General features: G+C 38.6%; 1 protein-coding gene across 1 annotated transcript; it reads right to left on the bottom strand.

The window, feature by feature from the left end:
• Positions 1 to 2093: 2093 nt before the first annotated feature.
• Positions 2094 to 17901, bottom strand: mctp2b (multiple C2 domains, transmembrane 2b). Its single transcript, XM_030765026.1, has 23 exons — positions 17836 to 17901; positions 13324 to 13856; positions 11480 to 11548; positions 10959 to 11079; positions 9425 to 9567; positions 9174 to 9250; positions 8964 to 9073; positions 8708 to 8742; positions 8497 to 8661; positions 8118 to 8248; positions 7749 to 7935; positions 7549 to 7642; positions 7362 to 7464; positions 7138 to 7240; positions 6835 to 6936; positions 6462 to 6536; positions 6172 to 6291; positions 5747 to 5860; positions 4268 to 4309; positions 3976 to 4085; positions 3293 to 3402; positions 3072 to 3169; positions 2094 to 2819 (listed from the first exon to the last, which is right to left on the bottom strand). The coding sequence occupies exons 2-23, from the start codon at positions 13792 to 13794 to the stop codon at positions 2751 to 2753; spliced, it is 2649 nt and encodes an 882-aa protein (XP_030620886.1). The 5' UTR covers positions 13795 to 13856; positions 17836 to 17901; the 3' UTR covers positions 2094 to 2750.
• Positions 17902 to 18262: the final 361 nt, after the last annotated feature.

Here is an 18262-nt window from a genome sequence, read left to right as displayed (position 1 = left end):
CGGGTTCAGCTGGATGATAAATTCCCAACATTTTGGGTGTTTTGTTTTTTTTTTCATTGTAGCATGAAGCACTGTGATTATGAAACTGCTGCTTTCTACAGACCTGTTTTCCCCACCAGAAAAGGGAGATAAAGGGAGAAAGGTATGATCTTTCTGATTGTATAATCAGAGTAAAGGTCATTATCATCATCATCATCATCATCACCATTCAGGCAGAGCAAAGTTAGGGCTACCTCTAAACACTTGGCATGAGCTTTTACACTGCGCTCGTTTTAACATCTCTGTGTTTTAAGTGCCAGTCAGAGAGAGAATGAGGGAGTCATTTTAGGCACAGCTTGTGTGTTCAGGGAAGGCCAGGCCCTGATTTGTGTCTGGATTCAGTAATGAGAGAGAAGCCTGCTTCAACCTCTGCAAACTGGAAAAGCCCTTTCATCAGTCCACTGGAGAGGGGGGCACTTCAAGCCACAAATTGTTAAACACACAGTGTTTGCGTGACATGAAGACTAAGTGTACAGTTTCAGTGTGGATACAGGGTGTGTATCTTCGTGTTAGGAGGGTGAGAATCTCTGAATATGTATTAGAAGTCCTATAAATATTGATAGTTGCGGTTAATTTGGCTCCCTGTAATTTTAATTTACTAACATGTCAAAGATCCCAAGAGTAAAATGCCATTTTTTGTAATATATTGGTACAATTAGACCAAATCTTCCCTGTTAACATGTTTTTGTTCACGCTAAACAATTCATCTTTCTATTATACTGAAATGAAGAAACCTTATAATGTGTTTATCAAACAGAGTCAAATGAAAATCAAACGACATTTGTAAACACCACATTCATATTGACGTAGTCTCTGTAAGAATGTGTGGGGGAGAACTTTAACTGTTAATTATTGGCACAGTCATGTTGGTTGGTGCTGTTAGTTTATTTTCAGCCAACATCAGTGGATGAGCCACTCATGAGACTGCACACAAACTGCTACACAACTCACCCATATCAGGTTTCTTATACAACACACGCATTCATACCAGTGCCGACCCATGAAAGTTCCACTGTCACACAGATACAACCCCTCTGGCATTCTGAGCACACACCAGTAGTCTAACACTGCCCCCGTGTGGCAACATATTCTTACAAGCCATTTAACTTTCTTCAATACGAAGGAGGTGGGTCACTCGTCTTCCCTAGAGCTTTGACATATACTGACCTCTACACCGTTTTGCTCCTTCAGCTGTTGACTGGATACAGTTAACAAAACAGAAAATACAGCTGCTTGCACTATTTTCACTCTTGTATATAATTCTTAAAATACAGAGTTTCATGACCATATTGTCAGAGCTCGAATGTCACCTGATTCTGAGAATGCTTTAATATGGGATAATATGGGATATTACAGACTCTAAATTATGTGACAAGTTCAAAATAACAATAATAATAAAAAAAAAATCAATTTAAGTGCAAAAACAAAACAACTGCCACACATGAGTAACACAACTCTCAGGAACTGAAGAACTGAACACTTAGAAATTCTCTGTATATCAGTTGTTTATTGCATTGCAAGATGTTAACAGTCTTACAAAATATCTCATATGGTTATGTAAGTCTACTTGTATACCATAAATTAATGTTTACTTGTGTGCAATAAACAGCCAAAAATATTATTTCTTCAGCTATTAAAATAATTTGGAATGGATTTCAAATGTGTTACTGTTGACCTTGAACTAAGCTCACCCAAGACTAAACTGCATGCACTAAGACCGTGAAACAGAGGAACAGAAACAGTACAGTATTAACATATTTGAGAAACAATACAGACTATTATTTGGTGTCAGTTTTGATTGTTTCCACTATTGCACAGTGAGAGAGACCATCCAGAATTTACAGCAAATTCATGGAAATATCACTGAACTGGTCAGGTTACAAAAATTCAAGTGTTACAACATAAGTGCAGATGAAAAGTAATCTACAGTATTTTAATATTTAACATAAAACATGTGAAAGGCACGCCTTATCTGATAAAATATTTACAACTGCAGTATTACTGAAAATATCTGTAATAAAAAATGTTCTTCACAAATATACAATGATCTTAGTTTCCCTCTTTTTGGTATTTAGAAAAAAAAAACACTGTACACCAATAAAATATATTATGTTATCTGAAACTGTAGACAGACAAAAGAAATTCTACACAGAAACAACCAACTTTATGTGCAAAATCAACAGGGTTACTCTATGATGAGTTGCAGCTTTGTTTAAAAATGAGAGCAAACTTTCTAAAAATGTATACATCCCCTTGAGCCAAAAGGCATTAAAAAGACATCAGTAATCTTCAACAGTAAATAATGATCATATATCACAGTAGTTTGAATGTCACTCAGCTCACTGACATTTTGAGAGTTGATATAATGTGATAAGTTCAACCCAAAACAAGAATGTAAAAGAAATAAAAGGCATGATATAAGACAACATAGGTACAAAAAAAAGAAAAAAAAAAAAAGAAAGAAAGAAAGAATGAAGGAACAGCACAGTAAGCCATGCTGCAGTCTCTCGCCAGATGAAACATTCTTTGGACAGAGTGATATAGGATGTGATATTGCAGTAGTTCAACAACAAGCTGTTTGTGCCTCTTTTGATAAAGTATATCTGTCATCTTTGATTCTCAGTAACTCTGGAGTAGTAATTCAGGCCACATCTAACATGGAGGGCAGGATGATATGACACTCGGGTTTAATCATTGGCATCCTTGTTGATCTATGAGGTGTGCCTCTTTTTTCTGATAGGACTGTGGCTGCTGCTGGTTCTCAACTCTGTGTACTGAGCCTGTATGAACAACGATGACTGAAGTTATTAGAACCACAGCCAAGGGAAAACATTTCCATGCAAACAGAACATAGAGTTTGACAGGTTTAATTAGCGAGCAATTCAACAGTGGGGCACAATGGAGAGGAGGGACAGGAGAGGTAACAATATACGAAACCCACACAAATCCTCTTAAAAAATGGTTTGGGGTGGACTGATGTTCATGGTTTTGTCTCATCTCTACAGTGACATTACTCATACTGTGAGACTCACCTTTTGGATGTCTGAAGGCACCCTTGAAAGGAAATCCATCAGTTCATTGTTTTCAATAGCATATGGATTTCGTAACTTCTTTGTGAATTTATGAATCCCTACAAAAAAAGAAAAAAAAAGTAACTAGGTTTAAATAAACTGTTGGACAGTTTCCAAACAATACTCATTTATGTCATATTATTCTGAAGCAGTTTACAAGCAGTTATGTATGGTGATCCTACCCCACAGCAGAATAATGTAGCGCACCGGAATGAAGTATGTGATGACTGTGGCAATGAAGAGAACCAGAAAAGCAAGACTGGATAAGAATGGTACTGACCAGTTAAACGTGCTGGGGAACAAAAAAAAGAAGAAGTTCAACTACTGACTGATGATTAGAAAAGCATGCACATGCCCACTGAAACGCTCACTGAATGGTGACATAAGAACATATAACCCAGTACATTATATTACAATCACACATTACATGGACATGTTAAATCTACCAGATCCATTTTACATTAGTTGTTCCTGGCAACGTTTGCATAGGTATATATAGTCAAAATGCTTGTTGATATTAAGGGTTGAAAACAAAACAAAACAAAACAAATAAATAAACAAAAATGGATTCACACACATCCTTCAAGCTATAGACACCCTTAGTAAATATCACAATTGTTCTTTAAACAGTCTGACATACTGCAAATACAGAATTGCGCTGTATCAATTGATATATTTCGTCACTTTATGTGGTACAAATATGCAAATATAAAGCTACTGGGAGCACCCAATACAAAGTGACACCAAAATTCAAATTCATCAAGAAGTTAAGCTTTATGTAACACATGATCCTTAAGGATGTGATTAGTGTATCATCATAAATAATTACATACACTGCACTGTGAGTAAAACTGCACATGCTTACTTTTTTATTCTTTCGCCAAAGCATGCTATTTCCTCCAGAAGGTTCTGGACAGTAATGACAATATCCTGTACCATGTGGAATTTCTCTATCAGGCCTCGTTTCTCTGACTCCTGTAACATTGATGATAACGAAGGTTAGTCGAGATCTGGCAGAATGTTCCAGTCTGAGTAGATTTCAGTTATCCACATGGAATTCTTCTATACTATGCCGAATGGTATAATCCGATACCGCCTGGATTAAAGTTCACTCATGCATTTACAAAGAAGCGGAAAAAAAAACCCAGGAGGAATACCTTGTCATCATCATCATCATCATCACCAAGATCCATCTGGTCCTGAAAAGAGATGTTTGGAGCTGAGCATTGAAATAACAATCTTCATACAGAAAAATGCAGGAAAAGCCAAGTACTTTAAATCTACCCTTGAATGGTCCATCCCAGTGGTCAAAACAAGTAGAAATTTAATCTACCCAAAAAGTGATCTTTTTGTAAGGTTTTGTAAGAGTTTTTTTTTTTTTTGCAATGACATTCATTTTGATCAATTTTATAGAGAAACATTATGTATTTAATAAGTGTTGTTATACCTACCAAAAATAAGAATTCATATGGAGTAATTTGGAGAAGCAAGAAAATGACCTAGAATTGTTTCTGCGAAAGTTAATATTGCCGAGTTGCTTTCGTGAATTGTCTGTGACTCCTGGCCCGGAGGCTAATAAAGTTGCTCCTCACAACCTGGATTCCTCAACTCTATAATGATCTAACGACTTTCCTCTTTAATTTGCCTAGCAATGTGTGAAATGTTAAGATCTTGACAAATGGGAACATCTTGAGGAAACATTATTTGCCTCAAAGGGTGTCCTTGCACACCCAAAACTGTTTTGTATGCCCTGGTTGTCAATGTACTATCTAGAGTAACGATCAGAGTGAAAGACTGCCCACGCCACAAGAGTCATGTTTAACAAGCAGGGAAAAGGAGGGGTGGGTTGAAGGCTTCCTTTAGCTTTCTCTTAATGGGAGACTGTGCAGATTAACAAAATGAGTAAACGATGGCTTATAAGACCAAACTATTTGCTCTTGCAACTCAGATGTCCTGTTTCCTGTTCATTACACAGAGCTGTGAGATGCTGTGCACTGACCGCAGTTAAATGTGCTTTCTGAATGGCACCCCTACCATTAATGTCCATTTTGTGGATTATGGAGGTGGACATTTAGTTCTACGTGTTTTTGAGACCATTGTTTTGTGGTTTTCAGCATCACCTGTTCTACTTTGCCCTGCTGTACTATTTTACCTCCACTGACGTCGTGTTTCTTTGTTTGTTCTACACAGTCATTTTCAGTATTGCTTCTGTTGACATTCTGTGATAGCTTTTCCAGTTTGGGCACCAACTATCGAACCTCTTTCAAACTCTGCTTGATCTGTCAAACTGCTTTTAAACTCAGGTATTAAGGTTTTAATTTTAAAAATGTTATTAAAGCACAGATACATGGGTGATTAGGATTGAAATGTACATGGAACTAATGCATAGATTCCTTTTTAATTGTGACTACTTCAAAATATGATTCCTTTCTCACTGGTTGTTTCCATTTATTCGTTTACCTCCTAAGAGTATAAACAGTGGGGATAAGGTGATTAGCACTATCATGGAATAAACTGCACAGTTTTTTTTTAACCTGACCTGTGCTTTAACCACATGATGTTGGTGGTACAAAATTTGGGCAATAAAATTTCAAATACTGAGAAAGGGGATGGTGAAATGACAGGCTGATACTCACGAAATCCTGGTAGGCCCTCTCAGTGGCAAGTTGGATGTAGTTCCACAAGAACAACATGATCAGGAAGAGTGGCAACATGTAAAATTCCCACTTCCAAACTGTGACCAGAAAAGTCTAAAACAGTTGACAGAGCCAAAAAGGAAACATTTAATTAGCTCTTCAATAAGAGAAGAGTAAGATAAGATTTTAAGTCTCTACTCAGTTTCACCTTGAACTACTGAATTAAAAAAAAAAAAAATTAAAGTATGCAGCAATGTCTCAAGTGTATGTGTGCCACTCACAAAGACATGCACCTACACGACGCGGTAAACTGCCTGACTAATTCAACAAAAGGAAAAAATGGAGCATAACACTGAGTACACCCCGAATGCTGCCAAAATTAGGGTAGAGAGTTTAATCACTGTAGAAATGGAGGCGGGTCTCACCACAAAAGCTATGATACTCCTCTTTTTATTCTCCCATTGGAAACAGCTCTTAATGTATTGATGGACTTGCAGCACTGCCCTGCTGAGATTCCGCACACGAACAACATTCCTCGTAAGGATCTAACAAGCAAACAAGAAACTTTAAGTTTTCTAGAGATCTGACGTTTCAATATGATGAACATGTAATTCAGCTTCGCTGTGAAGCAAAGATTGAGTAAACTATGTTATTAACAAGAAATCTTTTGTCTGAGTACACTGTTTATACACATAATGTAAATGAATCTGGAAACCTTTTTGGAAAACTTGGGATTGTCTTCAGTGAACTTTTTCTCTTTTGGATTGAAAGTCCTGATGCTTGCTTTAACCTGATGAGAGAAAAGATCAAAAAAACAAATTCACTGTAACCTCTTCTATATTTGATTAACATTTTCTCTAATTCTCCACATGTTTCCCATAGATAAAGGCATGGGGTGGATACAGATAGCACATTTCCAAACAGAAAATGCATTAAAACAATGTGACCACTAAAAAAATCAGATTAATCTGCACTGATGAAGGGGTGAAATACTGAGTGCAGGGTTTGTTAAGTGCCCTCAACAGGGATAGGCCATGATCTCTGAATGATACATGCCCTCTAGATACCAGTCCTAGTTTTCTACTCACTGGATTAAAGATGACTTCAAGCTCCACGTATATGGTCCCCTTTGAAGGCCCACCCAAATTCTCTTTTCTCAGTGGGTAAGCCAGTTGCTGCCCATTACGTATCTATTACAAAAACAAGTGTAATATTACCAACATAAATCAGTGGACAGAGAATCTGTTTTCACAGGAATGATATCAGGGAATGAACCATTAAACCTGTGACAGAACTGATAAAACATTTTGGTTTGCCTCAGTGACCAATCTTGATATGCGATCTAAGAGGTGTCTGTGTCACTGAATAGGACTCAAGTCTAATTCACTTACTGAGAGAAGAGGAATAGCTACTTTTCCCAGGAAATCTGGGGCTTTGTCTCCATCTTCATCAAAGACCGTCAACTCCAAAATGTCATGAATGTCTTTAACGGGTCTGATAAAAAAAAAAAAAAAACAGACCAGCAACAGTCACTACTTTTTCTCTGAAGAAAATGTAAATACATAATGTTAAGAAGAGCAAGAATCCAGAATTTTAACAAAATGATATTGCTCACAAGGTAAATATCTTATTCCACTCAGGGTGGAGCGTTTTATAGATGGTGTGAGTTTGTAGCCTGTCGTTTCCCAACTCTAACACACAGAAAGGGTCACTCTTGCCTAACAACATAAAGAAAACACAATCAAACCCCATTCAAACACAATGTGAAACATTGAAATATTTTTCAGAAAAACAGACATTACCATTTAAATCAGCAGCCATGAGGTCCGTGGCTTTGATCACTTTGACTTGAAGAAAACCCACATCTCTAATCTTATTCAAGGAATTTCTAAGACTCTGTGGATACAGAGAACAGAATGAAACACAATGGAAATATACTACTTTCACATGTCATACATAGGACAAATGGAACTTATCAGGACACATTGGAGTGAGAACTAACATATTTGTTCAGCATATTGTCTCTCTCGCTGGGCTCATCCAGAGGTGGTGCACACAGGTCAGATATGGAGACTCCGGCGCAAGGACTGACATTTACAAGGAACACCACCCTGCCTCTGCCCCGCTCCAGAGACTGAGTGTACAACTGAGACTGGTTTACTGGCAGTCCAGACAGGTCCACTTCAGACCTGCACCACAAACACACAATCAGCAACGATAACTGTTGTCAGATTAAAGCAGTTTAAGTGTAGGCATCGCCCAGATACTATCATAAAACAAGCTGAAGAGAACTGTGACCGCAGGAAACGGACGAAAAACTCACAGTTGCAACACGAGTTGTGTTAATATAAAGCACGCAGCCAAAACTCACATTCCGTAGCATTCCTTATATTTCCGACCTTCTTTACACCAGACTTCGACTTCAAGGACATTGGGCCCATCTGGGTATTGACTGAAGTCAAACCTCTCCCTCCATTGAGGATTGGCCTTTTTACATTGACTCTAAAAAAGTAACAACACAATTTAACATAACTGAATAAATACTGAAGGAAACATTTCCTGATGATTTTGCTGTTATAATGCCCATTAGACTAAATGGTACATTGCTGTAATGACTGATTCTTCTAGAGCAGCTTAAGAGAGATTAAAAATAATCATCAAAGAGAACGCTTTCAGTTCAGAGTGGAAAGGAAATTAATAGAGTTGTTAAAACTCAACTGAGAGGGTACTGTCAGGCTGATGTACAGTACCTTGCTCTTGTATTTTTGTTCCCCAAGTTTGAATCGCACGAAAACATCTCCCTGCCCATCCTCGGGTAAATCCTGCCCCTCCACTAGTGTTATGGTCAGAACTCCGGTCCATATCTGACTCTTCTTGAGAGACTCGCACACCTTCCGGTTCTGGGTCGATCCCATCTACAGTAAAGACAGGAGGAGCAGCAGGTCAAGATCCACTTTCAACCCATTTCGCCTTTTTCCTTCTTTTTTTTTTTTTTTCTTAGCCATGTGTTTTTTTTTTCCTTACCCTAGAGCTGCGTTTCACACGGTGAGGCCTTTTCTTTAAAGAAATGAAAATTGAAAAGATTTTTTTAAGATTAGAAGCATTACAGGGGGTTCTAAGAACACTGAAAAGCATTTTTTGAAAGGCCATAGTAAGTGTCCAGGAATATGTCCACGCCGGTTGAGTAAGTATATTTTTACACAAGTCCTTACCATACTGGTCTTGTTTTGACCATCTCGCACAGACAGGCAAACGTCAAGAACAATAACACCCATGTCCTCTTCCAGGCTGTTACTGTCGTTCAGCTGTAGCACCATCTCCGTCGTCCTGAAAGAGAGACAATTGGACAGTGGTACAACTCATAGTACACAGGAGAGCAACAGTAAATGTGCAATCAAAAATATCTTCTCAAATTTAAAATGTCTACTTGTCAAGCTCCAGGTTGCTCAGGACAACACTGCTGGCACCCATGAAGTCATCTGTAGTTAAATCCCGATCATAAACCTGAAAAAAAAGTCAAAACCTTTCTCTAAACATTTCTGTATATCACATACACTGTTAAATCAGCAGCAGTTAAAATATGAGCTAAACTGACAACTTCTGCAATCTTCCTGACCCACACTGCCCATGTACTACATGTGCACCAGTATGTAGGACAGTGATAGTGTACACTCTTACCTTAACGTACAGTACATGGTCCGGGTCTTTTAGAGGGTAAGTGAAGGACTCATTCCAGGTCGGGTTGAGGTTCTTGTACACGACTCTGCTTTTGTACAGAGTCTTGCCATCTAGTTTGAATTTTACATACGGATCACTTGTACCTAAAAAGAGTAACAGAAGTACCTAAGAAATCAAGAAATTATTAATAGGTACTCAACGTCAGGAGCTGCGCTCTGAAGCATGATTGACCAATGGTGTTGATTCTAAAAAAACAAACAAAAACAACTCCAACCCATGGGTGCAAAGCCTGATACAGATAAAGATGTGGTTAAGACATGCCCACTTCACTGCTTTTTTACAAACCATTGTGGTTCACTGACAAATCCTATCACTGATCATTCTACTCTGCGGTGCCATTCATTGGTGAAGAACATTCATGGTTGTCAAACTCCAAGAAAATTGTGGTCAAATAGAGTACACTTACAGAAATACGCATCTATTTTCAAAGTAAAAACCGCATGCATTTAGCCACAAAGTTCAAATTACACAAGTACACAGACTATTCTATCTCACACTGTCTTGTTATATTCTGCCAACAGATGGCAGAATTCTGTCCTCCTTCTTGGACAGAGTCACAGTTTGTAACAAGTAAATATGTTCTTGTTGTTTTCAAACTGGTTTACCAAGGTCAGAAAATAAATGTAACCCATCATCAGCCCAGTTAAGACCAAATAAATATATTACACAACTCAGGAATGTCTCAGATCTAAACAGAGACCACAGGCCGAAGTAAGCATGTAACCTCCTCTGCTGATGCAATGTTGACACAATGTAATGCAATTTGCCATTTGGTTCCTTACTTCTTGCACTTCTTCATCTAATAACCACATTTTCTTTGACGTGTCTGATATGGTCTGACAAACTTTCTAATGTAAGAGGGTGATGTTTTGTGTTTCAGGCTACTGGGTGTGGTCTCAGACAGGTTTTAATACGCCATGTGGAATGTTGGCCGGATAGTACCAAAAGTAGGCAAGCCACATGAAAGGAGATCTCACTCTTCCTGTATCAATACATACCTGAACACAAAATACATTCTCTGGTCATCTTGGACAACATATTGTAGAAATGATACTGTTGTAGTACAGGAAAAGATTCAGCTCAAGTTTGTTTGAAGTATATTGTCAGGAGCAATAGATTGAGCTAAAAGCACTAAAGATAAGGTGGTCGGAACGGAAAGGAATTGCACAACCAAGCAAACGCATGTGCACACTCTACAAAGTCCTTGAGTACACTTATCATATTTCCATGCTGTAAGGAAGTGTCGACGAACAGCTTGTGGAAATTATTTGAAGGATCAGATAAATGAGATCTAAACTGTGACCCTTCATCTCCCAGTAAAACCAAATTTAACACAATCCCTTCTCATCTGTTCATCCAATGATGTGTCATTTTTTCTGAAGACAATGCTCAACGACGTGTTGGATCTAAGGAAAAGTGCAAATCTTTCAGCAGTGGGTGAGGCACAGCTTTAACACTGAAAGGGAGGCCTTACCACAGCGGTCTCTGATCACCAGGCCACGCCCCTCCTTCAAGTTGATTGTGAGTAAGTAAGTTCTCTGAGACTCCCTCAGACTCTCTGGGCCTTCTGCTGCTTCATTTCCCATGTCCATGATCTGAAGAAAACAAACAGAGCTGACTTTTTCGCCAGTACGCAGAACGTCACAACTATTTCTACTTCTGTTTATATTCACCTCTAATAATTAACCGTGCAATGACAGTTAAATTGCATTGGAACGCATGTGCCTGTTACGCACCATGCCGAAGAGAATTTACAAACAAAACACAGGCTCGTGAAAAGAATGCTATTATGAATCTGTTCAGAATTCAGAGCCTCAGCATCGACATAGCACTGTCTGCACTGTCTGCTACTGACTACAACAAAACCAGGAGCTAAACCTGCAAAAACAGACAAAGATCACAGCATTTACACACACAGCATGTATGACCTGTTCCAAGTCCGAACTACAGAACACACTGTGAACATTTGAACAAACAGTCAAATGTAATACTCACATTGTTACTTTCACTATCGTGAAGGGTGTAAGATTCAGGATCATTGTCAAAATTCTGACTTTGTCTTTGCTGTTTTAACAGGAAAAGAACAAAGAGTGAGATTCGTATCACTGTGTTCTTTCATCATAGGAAATTACAGTTGGCCCGCCTTGTCCGTGGGTATGGCATCCGCAGTTTTGACCAACCACGGTTCAAAAATAGTGAACATTTGAAATTCCCGCACGCAGCGTAGCATGCTAGAATACTGTAGTCAGTATGATTTACGTGGGTTTTAGTAGCTCTCAGCAGTACCTATAGGTGGGGTTTCAAGTTATGAACATGTGTAGGATAAAATTACATCATTTTATATGAGTGTCCTTAGCATCCAGTGTTTATTGCACATCCGTGGGGGGTGGTCCTGCAACCATATTCCGGCGGATAAAGCGGGCCGCTTGTATTCTATAGGTGGCAACATACAGACCTGGATTTTCAGTGCACTGCTATCAAACCAAACCCTCTAATTGTAAAGTAGACATATTATAACAGCGTCTCTTGGAAGTCTTAATATTTGCAACAAACTACTTAAGGTTTTTTGAAGTTCTCCATATTTATGGAAAAGAACTGAGGGCTAGCATTCTTAACATCTTTATTAAAAAAATTCCATGACCACAGGAAATCAAGAATGTTAAGCCATAGTAAAGAACACAAAGCCCAAAATAATTGTCATTTCAGTAAACTCACAGTAATAAAAGCAAAAAAAAACCAAACTGGAGCCCTGAGGCTTCCATGTGTGCCCATAACAGGACCCAACTGAAAGGTTTTGTTAGCGAGCTCAAATGTTTACTTGCTGACTTACCTATTATTTACTTAGTATACTTGTTTCATCCAACTGCACAGTGGTTAAAAGAGCAGTTTTTGGTGAAATCCTCACCAGAAGGCTAAGTGCTCCAACTCGGTACCTCCCCTCACTCTCACCACCTTGTGTGGTTTATGAGACTATAGCTGTTGTGATTTGTCTCAAAAAATGTTTTTTTTTTCCCATAAACAATGAGAACTTGTGTACAAGAGCAAACAGAAAGAAAGAAAGAGAGAGAGTGCAGCTGGACGTCGGCTAGACTGCCAACAGCATGACTTGCACAACCTGACTTTTAATCAACCACATACTATTTACAGAGATCTGTGCAGATAGATCATTTGAGCCACTACCTTTGTGGTCTGTGGGTTTCAGTGTAGTGTTAGGTTGAGCTTTACTTATCAACTATTTGCATGTAATCAAATACATCTCCTCCTGCATTCCATGTTTATAATATGAAGATCTTTAGAAAGGACCAAAGCTCAAAGTGGTATGACACACTCCTGCTGTTATGAATGACATGGATGCAAAGCACATAGAATCTAAACTGTTTGGAACAATACATAAACATCCCGTAATGGATGGTGAGTCAACAAATGGGGCAAATATTTTACTCCGTCCTTGCTCTGTTGACAGTGCATAACTGCGTTGTACACATTATGATCAAAGGTCATCTGATCATTGTTTTTACAGGAGCAGGTGCTGCCACTTTAATCATGAAATGCTGAAAAAAAATTCAATTGCCCATAATCTCTCAGCTTCGCTAGATAAAAAAATAATAATAATAATAATCTTGCACAATCTGTCCATGCTTAGTACCAGCTCAGTACCAAATATCTAGAGAATAACACTTGATTTTATACACTCATATGGAAAAGTGTGTACATTCTTTCCCTTGACAAATGCCCTATTGTCACGTTTTTCAAGGCAATAATCAAACTACTTATAGCTACCAATCGAAATGAACTTACTGTCACTTTCAATAACAGGAGAATGAGAAGTTATACCGTACCTCCTCTGGCTCCTCCAGAAAGGCGAATTCACGTGGGTGTGTTGATGTGGGCTCTCTTATGTGCTGCCCCTCTTCCATGTGCTCTGAAACCTCTGGCCACTCAGAGAGGTCATGTGGGGTGTGAGAAATTCTATCGATGGACTCCTGTGAGGCCCAATCAGTGGTGTCCACAGGTACATTCAGTGTGTCAGAGAGCGCCATAGCGCCCCCTCTCCTTTCCTTCTTGTTGGAAACGGTGGAGTTGCTGTAAAGTGCGCTCTGGAAGTCTACCTGCTGGAGTGAGGAGTTCAGAGGGCTGGAATTGCGCCACGTGGGTCTAACGTCTGGCACGGACGCGCTCAGCCTCTGATCCAGCATGCGTTCCTGCCTGGCCTCCAGCTTGCTTGAACTCTTCTTGTTGCTCCGTACCATGTGGAACAGAGGCTTTGCTTTGTTTCGCAGATTTCCCCAAACAGTCTTTTTCGACTCCATGATCCAAGAGTGACAAGAGTGCTCCAAAGTCGGTCTCCTAAGAATCCGGTGCTGACAGAGAGCTAGAAAATTCAAAAAACAACCGACAATAAGACAAGAGCCCACATGCGCGTATAGTTTTCAAACTGGGATCCAAAAAATGGGTTTCCGTCAGGGATAATTTCTCTCAGAGGTTCTGATAAAATTATAATGAACTGACCGCAATAGGTACTGAGCGTAGCTCTTTATACATCAAGACCAATAAACTTCTGGGACAACCAAAGTTATAAATACAACATTTGTTGTTGAAAATAACTTATTAAGGAAGAGTGGATAAACACAGACATGATTCATGATGGAAATTTTTTTAAAGGGTTTAGCAGAGTTTCATAAGTAGAACACATGCACTGACTTGCTCCAGAGAACAAGCCAAGAAAACCCAAACCTAAGTCTGGCATTTAAAACACAAAATACAAACGATAAACTAAGCGCTTCAACAAATTTTTATGTCTTTAAGAAATAAAAATCACTACAGTACTACCAAATAAGGAACCAAATAAGCAGAGAAAAAGAAGTGCATGGTTGCTGTGCTGGACTATTGATAAACAAAAGAAATTCCCTCTTCTGTGCTCTAGTTCTGATCAGCATTACTTGCTCATCATCATCTACAGTACTTGGTTATTTCAAATTCCTCACAGAAAACCTTGTGCTCAGATGGTTATTTATTTGTATCAGTTGTGCAATGACAAAGAAAAGTTCAGTGCTGTCCTAGCTCAATTTCACGATTCACCCTATTATAAAGGAATTGTACACAACAGTATCCTCAGTTGTAGAAATGATTAATCTTTTTTGGTGTTCGTTCCTTATTTCAAAATGGTCGAGTACTGAGAGACTGTGATGGACTGGCGACCTGTCCAGGGTGTTTCCCTGCCTTTCGCCCAATGAACGCTGGGATAGGCTCCAGCATCCCCGTGAATCTAATTAGGATGAATGAGTTCTGAAAGAGAATGCCAAAATCACCCCGGAGAGAGTATGGGTGGCGCCATTTTGATTTCAGTCTATTTTTATTAGTGCTAAACAATTAAACTGGACTTAACTAAACAAAACTTTAATCATATTCTAATAGCAGGAACAACGTATGCTGAGACACATTCTAAAACTGAAAATACACACAATTGTTTTCCTGGAATGGTCTATTTTTACACTTAGTCTTTCACACCTTCTACCACATACTGCTAATGACCAATTAAAGTGCATTCAGCCTAGTCATATCTAATTCACAACACATACGCCCTTAAAAACACAAGCAAACTATCATGGGGGCTGATGTTGTTTCATATGAATCTCTTTTTTATGAATCAAACACATAAGGCACTTCATTATCATGTGAAATCTGAACACACAATACCACTGGTTGTTCACTGTGCAGTGTATAGACCAAAAGAGGAAAAAAAAAAGACTGTTAGAGGATAATCCTTTGAGCTGCACTTAGGGAGAGAGGACCTAGTTTCCATTATCTGAGTACTGGCTGATAACTCAGCTATACACAACACCTGTGCACAACTTGCTCTGCCTCTCTGCTAGAACTGCTTTAAAAAGATGTCATTCTGGCAAAAGCCTCTTATGCCTTTTAAGTGCTGTTCATGCGTCCTTCTGTTATGACCCCTTTAAAAAGTGACTATTGCTGACATGACGTTTTCAGATGGTGACAACACAAAGAGAATGTAAATCACATTTGTTTAACTAAGTGCACTTCTTCCTACAGGTGTGGGGAAGTGATATGCTTTACATTCAGAGGCTGACATGCAACAAAGTGGAAGCAGGCATGCATGAAAAACAGGAACACATATGATGGAGCATCCTGTTACAAAAATAAACAAAAATAAATAAAAACAACCTTTCCTTGTAAAAACTAAATAATACATCCAAAATCCTTAGCCGAATGAAAGGATTAACACTGAACACACTAAAATGCTTTAAGAGGAATATAGCTTACTTGACCAAAGCTTTATATCTATAACTTGCTTTGAAAGACAAGCTTAAGCTTTTTTTTGGCCTGTTCATGACCTATGTCTGTTGATCTTTCTATAACAGAGTAACTATCTGCTTTGCTTCTTCAGAAAACTCCTTCTACCAGCTCAATTCTTTTCCTTTATCATACTCAATACTTTATGGCAGGTAACACTCAAACCCTCAGATCAGTGCTGACAGGATAAAACAATAGATTGCTATCAGTCATTGCAGGTCCAGTAATACCATTCCATTTGGAGCAGTAACATAAAATCAGTTGTGAATTAAAATCCAAGAGCACAGAGCGATTTCTACTATGCGATCTTAAATGAACGTGCATCATAAAATGCAAAAAAAAAAAAAAAAAAAGATTGGTAGTGTATGTAAAAATGGAGCAGTTGGAAAGTTTTGATCGGGACTTGTAAGAGCTATTATAAAAACTCATAAACCTCCTACACACACTTGTGTCAGAATATGGGCAGCAGCCATAACATCTGGCCCATAAGGCAGCTGAATGTGTGTGCAATAAACCATTTCATGTGAGCTTTTATTACCCTATCAGCATCCTGTGTAATCCTTCCACCAAAGCTCAGTTAGACTGAGATCACCTTCTAACTTCAAACAGGGAGACCATGTTTAATGAGTAACCCAGAAATTTCAATCATGCCACGGACATCCTGGTTGAAACACTGAAGCTGATTAATGCTCAGAGTTTTGTAAAAAAAGTATGCCTAAACTGCTGAGAAATAGCACTTATTTCTAAACAGAACGTGTTGTCCTTAACCCAGTCTTCCTTTGATACAATGCACTCTCATCATTAACACATTCACTTATAAGACTCTGCACAACTTATCCAATCAATGTAAAATAAATCATTAATTTCATAAATAACTACAGCACTGAATGTAATGAAAAATCATTAACCTCTCAATCACATAAACAAAGGCCTGAGGCTCTGAGCTTGAGTTGAGCAAATGGAAAAAAGACTACTCTCCTTTTAGCCACACATCCTTACCATTCACACTAAGCTCAATGCACAGGCTACTTATCCTGAACAAAGCCAGGCACAGGCACAGCACAATGATGCGTGCTCCGTGTCATCTGTATGACCTGATTCATGAGTCACAGGCAAGCTGTCAACTATCATCCTACTGGCCCACCAACCCACCAGACCACACAGGAAATTAAAGAGAGAGAGTGAGAGAGAGAGAGAGAGAGAGAGAGAGAGAGAGAGAGAAAGAATCAGATTGAGAGCAATGGGAAGACTTCTCTACAAATGCTTCACTTGTTTACAGGAATCTGAGAATAACTGTTTCTGGAACAGTACAATCATTCAGTGATAATAAAGGGTAGTCTGCTATATCACTTGGGTTAGGGTGAAAAGGCATGTATTGGAATAGGAATTATAAGATCTCCCGACTACTGTGCACCATATGTTCTTGTCATTTTTGACACACTGAAGATGTGATCGTGAGTTAATAGTTTTTGACAGCCATCTCAAGCTCTAATTACCGTTTTTCTTTTAGAAATCAGATCCCCTTGAAGAATTCGAATACACGTGACTGATCAACAACAATCGCCGAGATAGAAATTCAACAGCGGTTTACCTTACCCAGGAATACACCTGAAATCTTTGATCCTCCGACTGAGGAAGTGCGGTGAGAGGTCATTCAATATTTTAAAACATTCCTACGTAACTTGTTTTCATTATGAGGAAAAATCGTGTTAAAATTTCATTCGTGTGGACCATAGGCTATACTTTAAGAACAACAACGACAACAACAAAATTATAGTAGCTGAGAATTGGCGTAATAAACATTTAACCATTTAATAGACATTTATAATAATGACTTTTGTCGGCTCAAAACAGTTTGATGACACGTGTTTCTTCTGCAGTGTTTAACACGTAGTGATTTTAACATCAGTAAGTTATGCACGATCGTTAAGAGTCCCTGTCCAGGTAGCCTAACAAGTAGGGATCTAAAGTAAGAGCGCACCTGAATCGACAGATAGATATTTGTTTTATCAAGAGTATTTTTTAAAAAGCATTACCTGTGATTACTGTATCCCTAATCCATTTTCAATATATAGTCTCCTCTTCAACCGAGAAGTTCACGTTTTAAATCAACTGGAAACATCTGTGAACAGCGGCGGCGGTTTCACTTGACTTCCTCTTCACTGCAATCTCCAGCAGAATGATCACTTAAAGGTTGATGGTGCGGTACACGACTTTTGGCCGATCTAAAATGAAACTCGCATTGTTCTTAAAGTCGTATGTCAACTTGTCTCACGGAATCTCATAGTGGGAGGAACAGTAAAAAAAAATAGAGACATCCGAAGACTGTTAATGAGAATTGAGAGTTGAGAATATTTGACTAATATTGAGAATTGAGAAGATCATTTGTGACATCTACACAAACAGAAACAACTTTCAATTCAGTTTGACAACCGTAACTCCCGGTTTTGTGATTGGTTCGTT

This window comes from Chanos chanos, chromosome 2 (genome assembly GCF_902362185.1).
Source record: "Chanos chanos chromosome 2, fChaCha1.1, whole genome shotgun sequence".
NCBI lineage: Eukaryota > Metazoa > Chordata > Actinopteri > Gonorynchiformes > Chanidae > Chanos > Chanos chanos.
The sequence above is the reverse complement of the archived record's forward strand: the minus strand, read 5'-3'. Positions and strand labels throughout refer to the sequence as shown.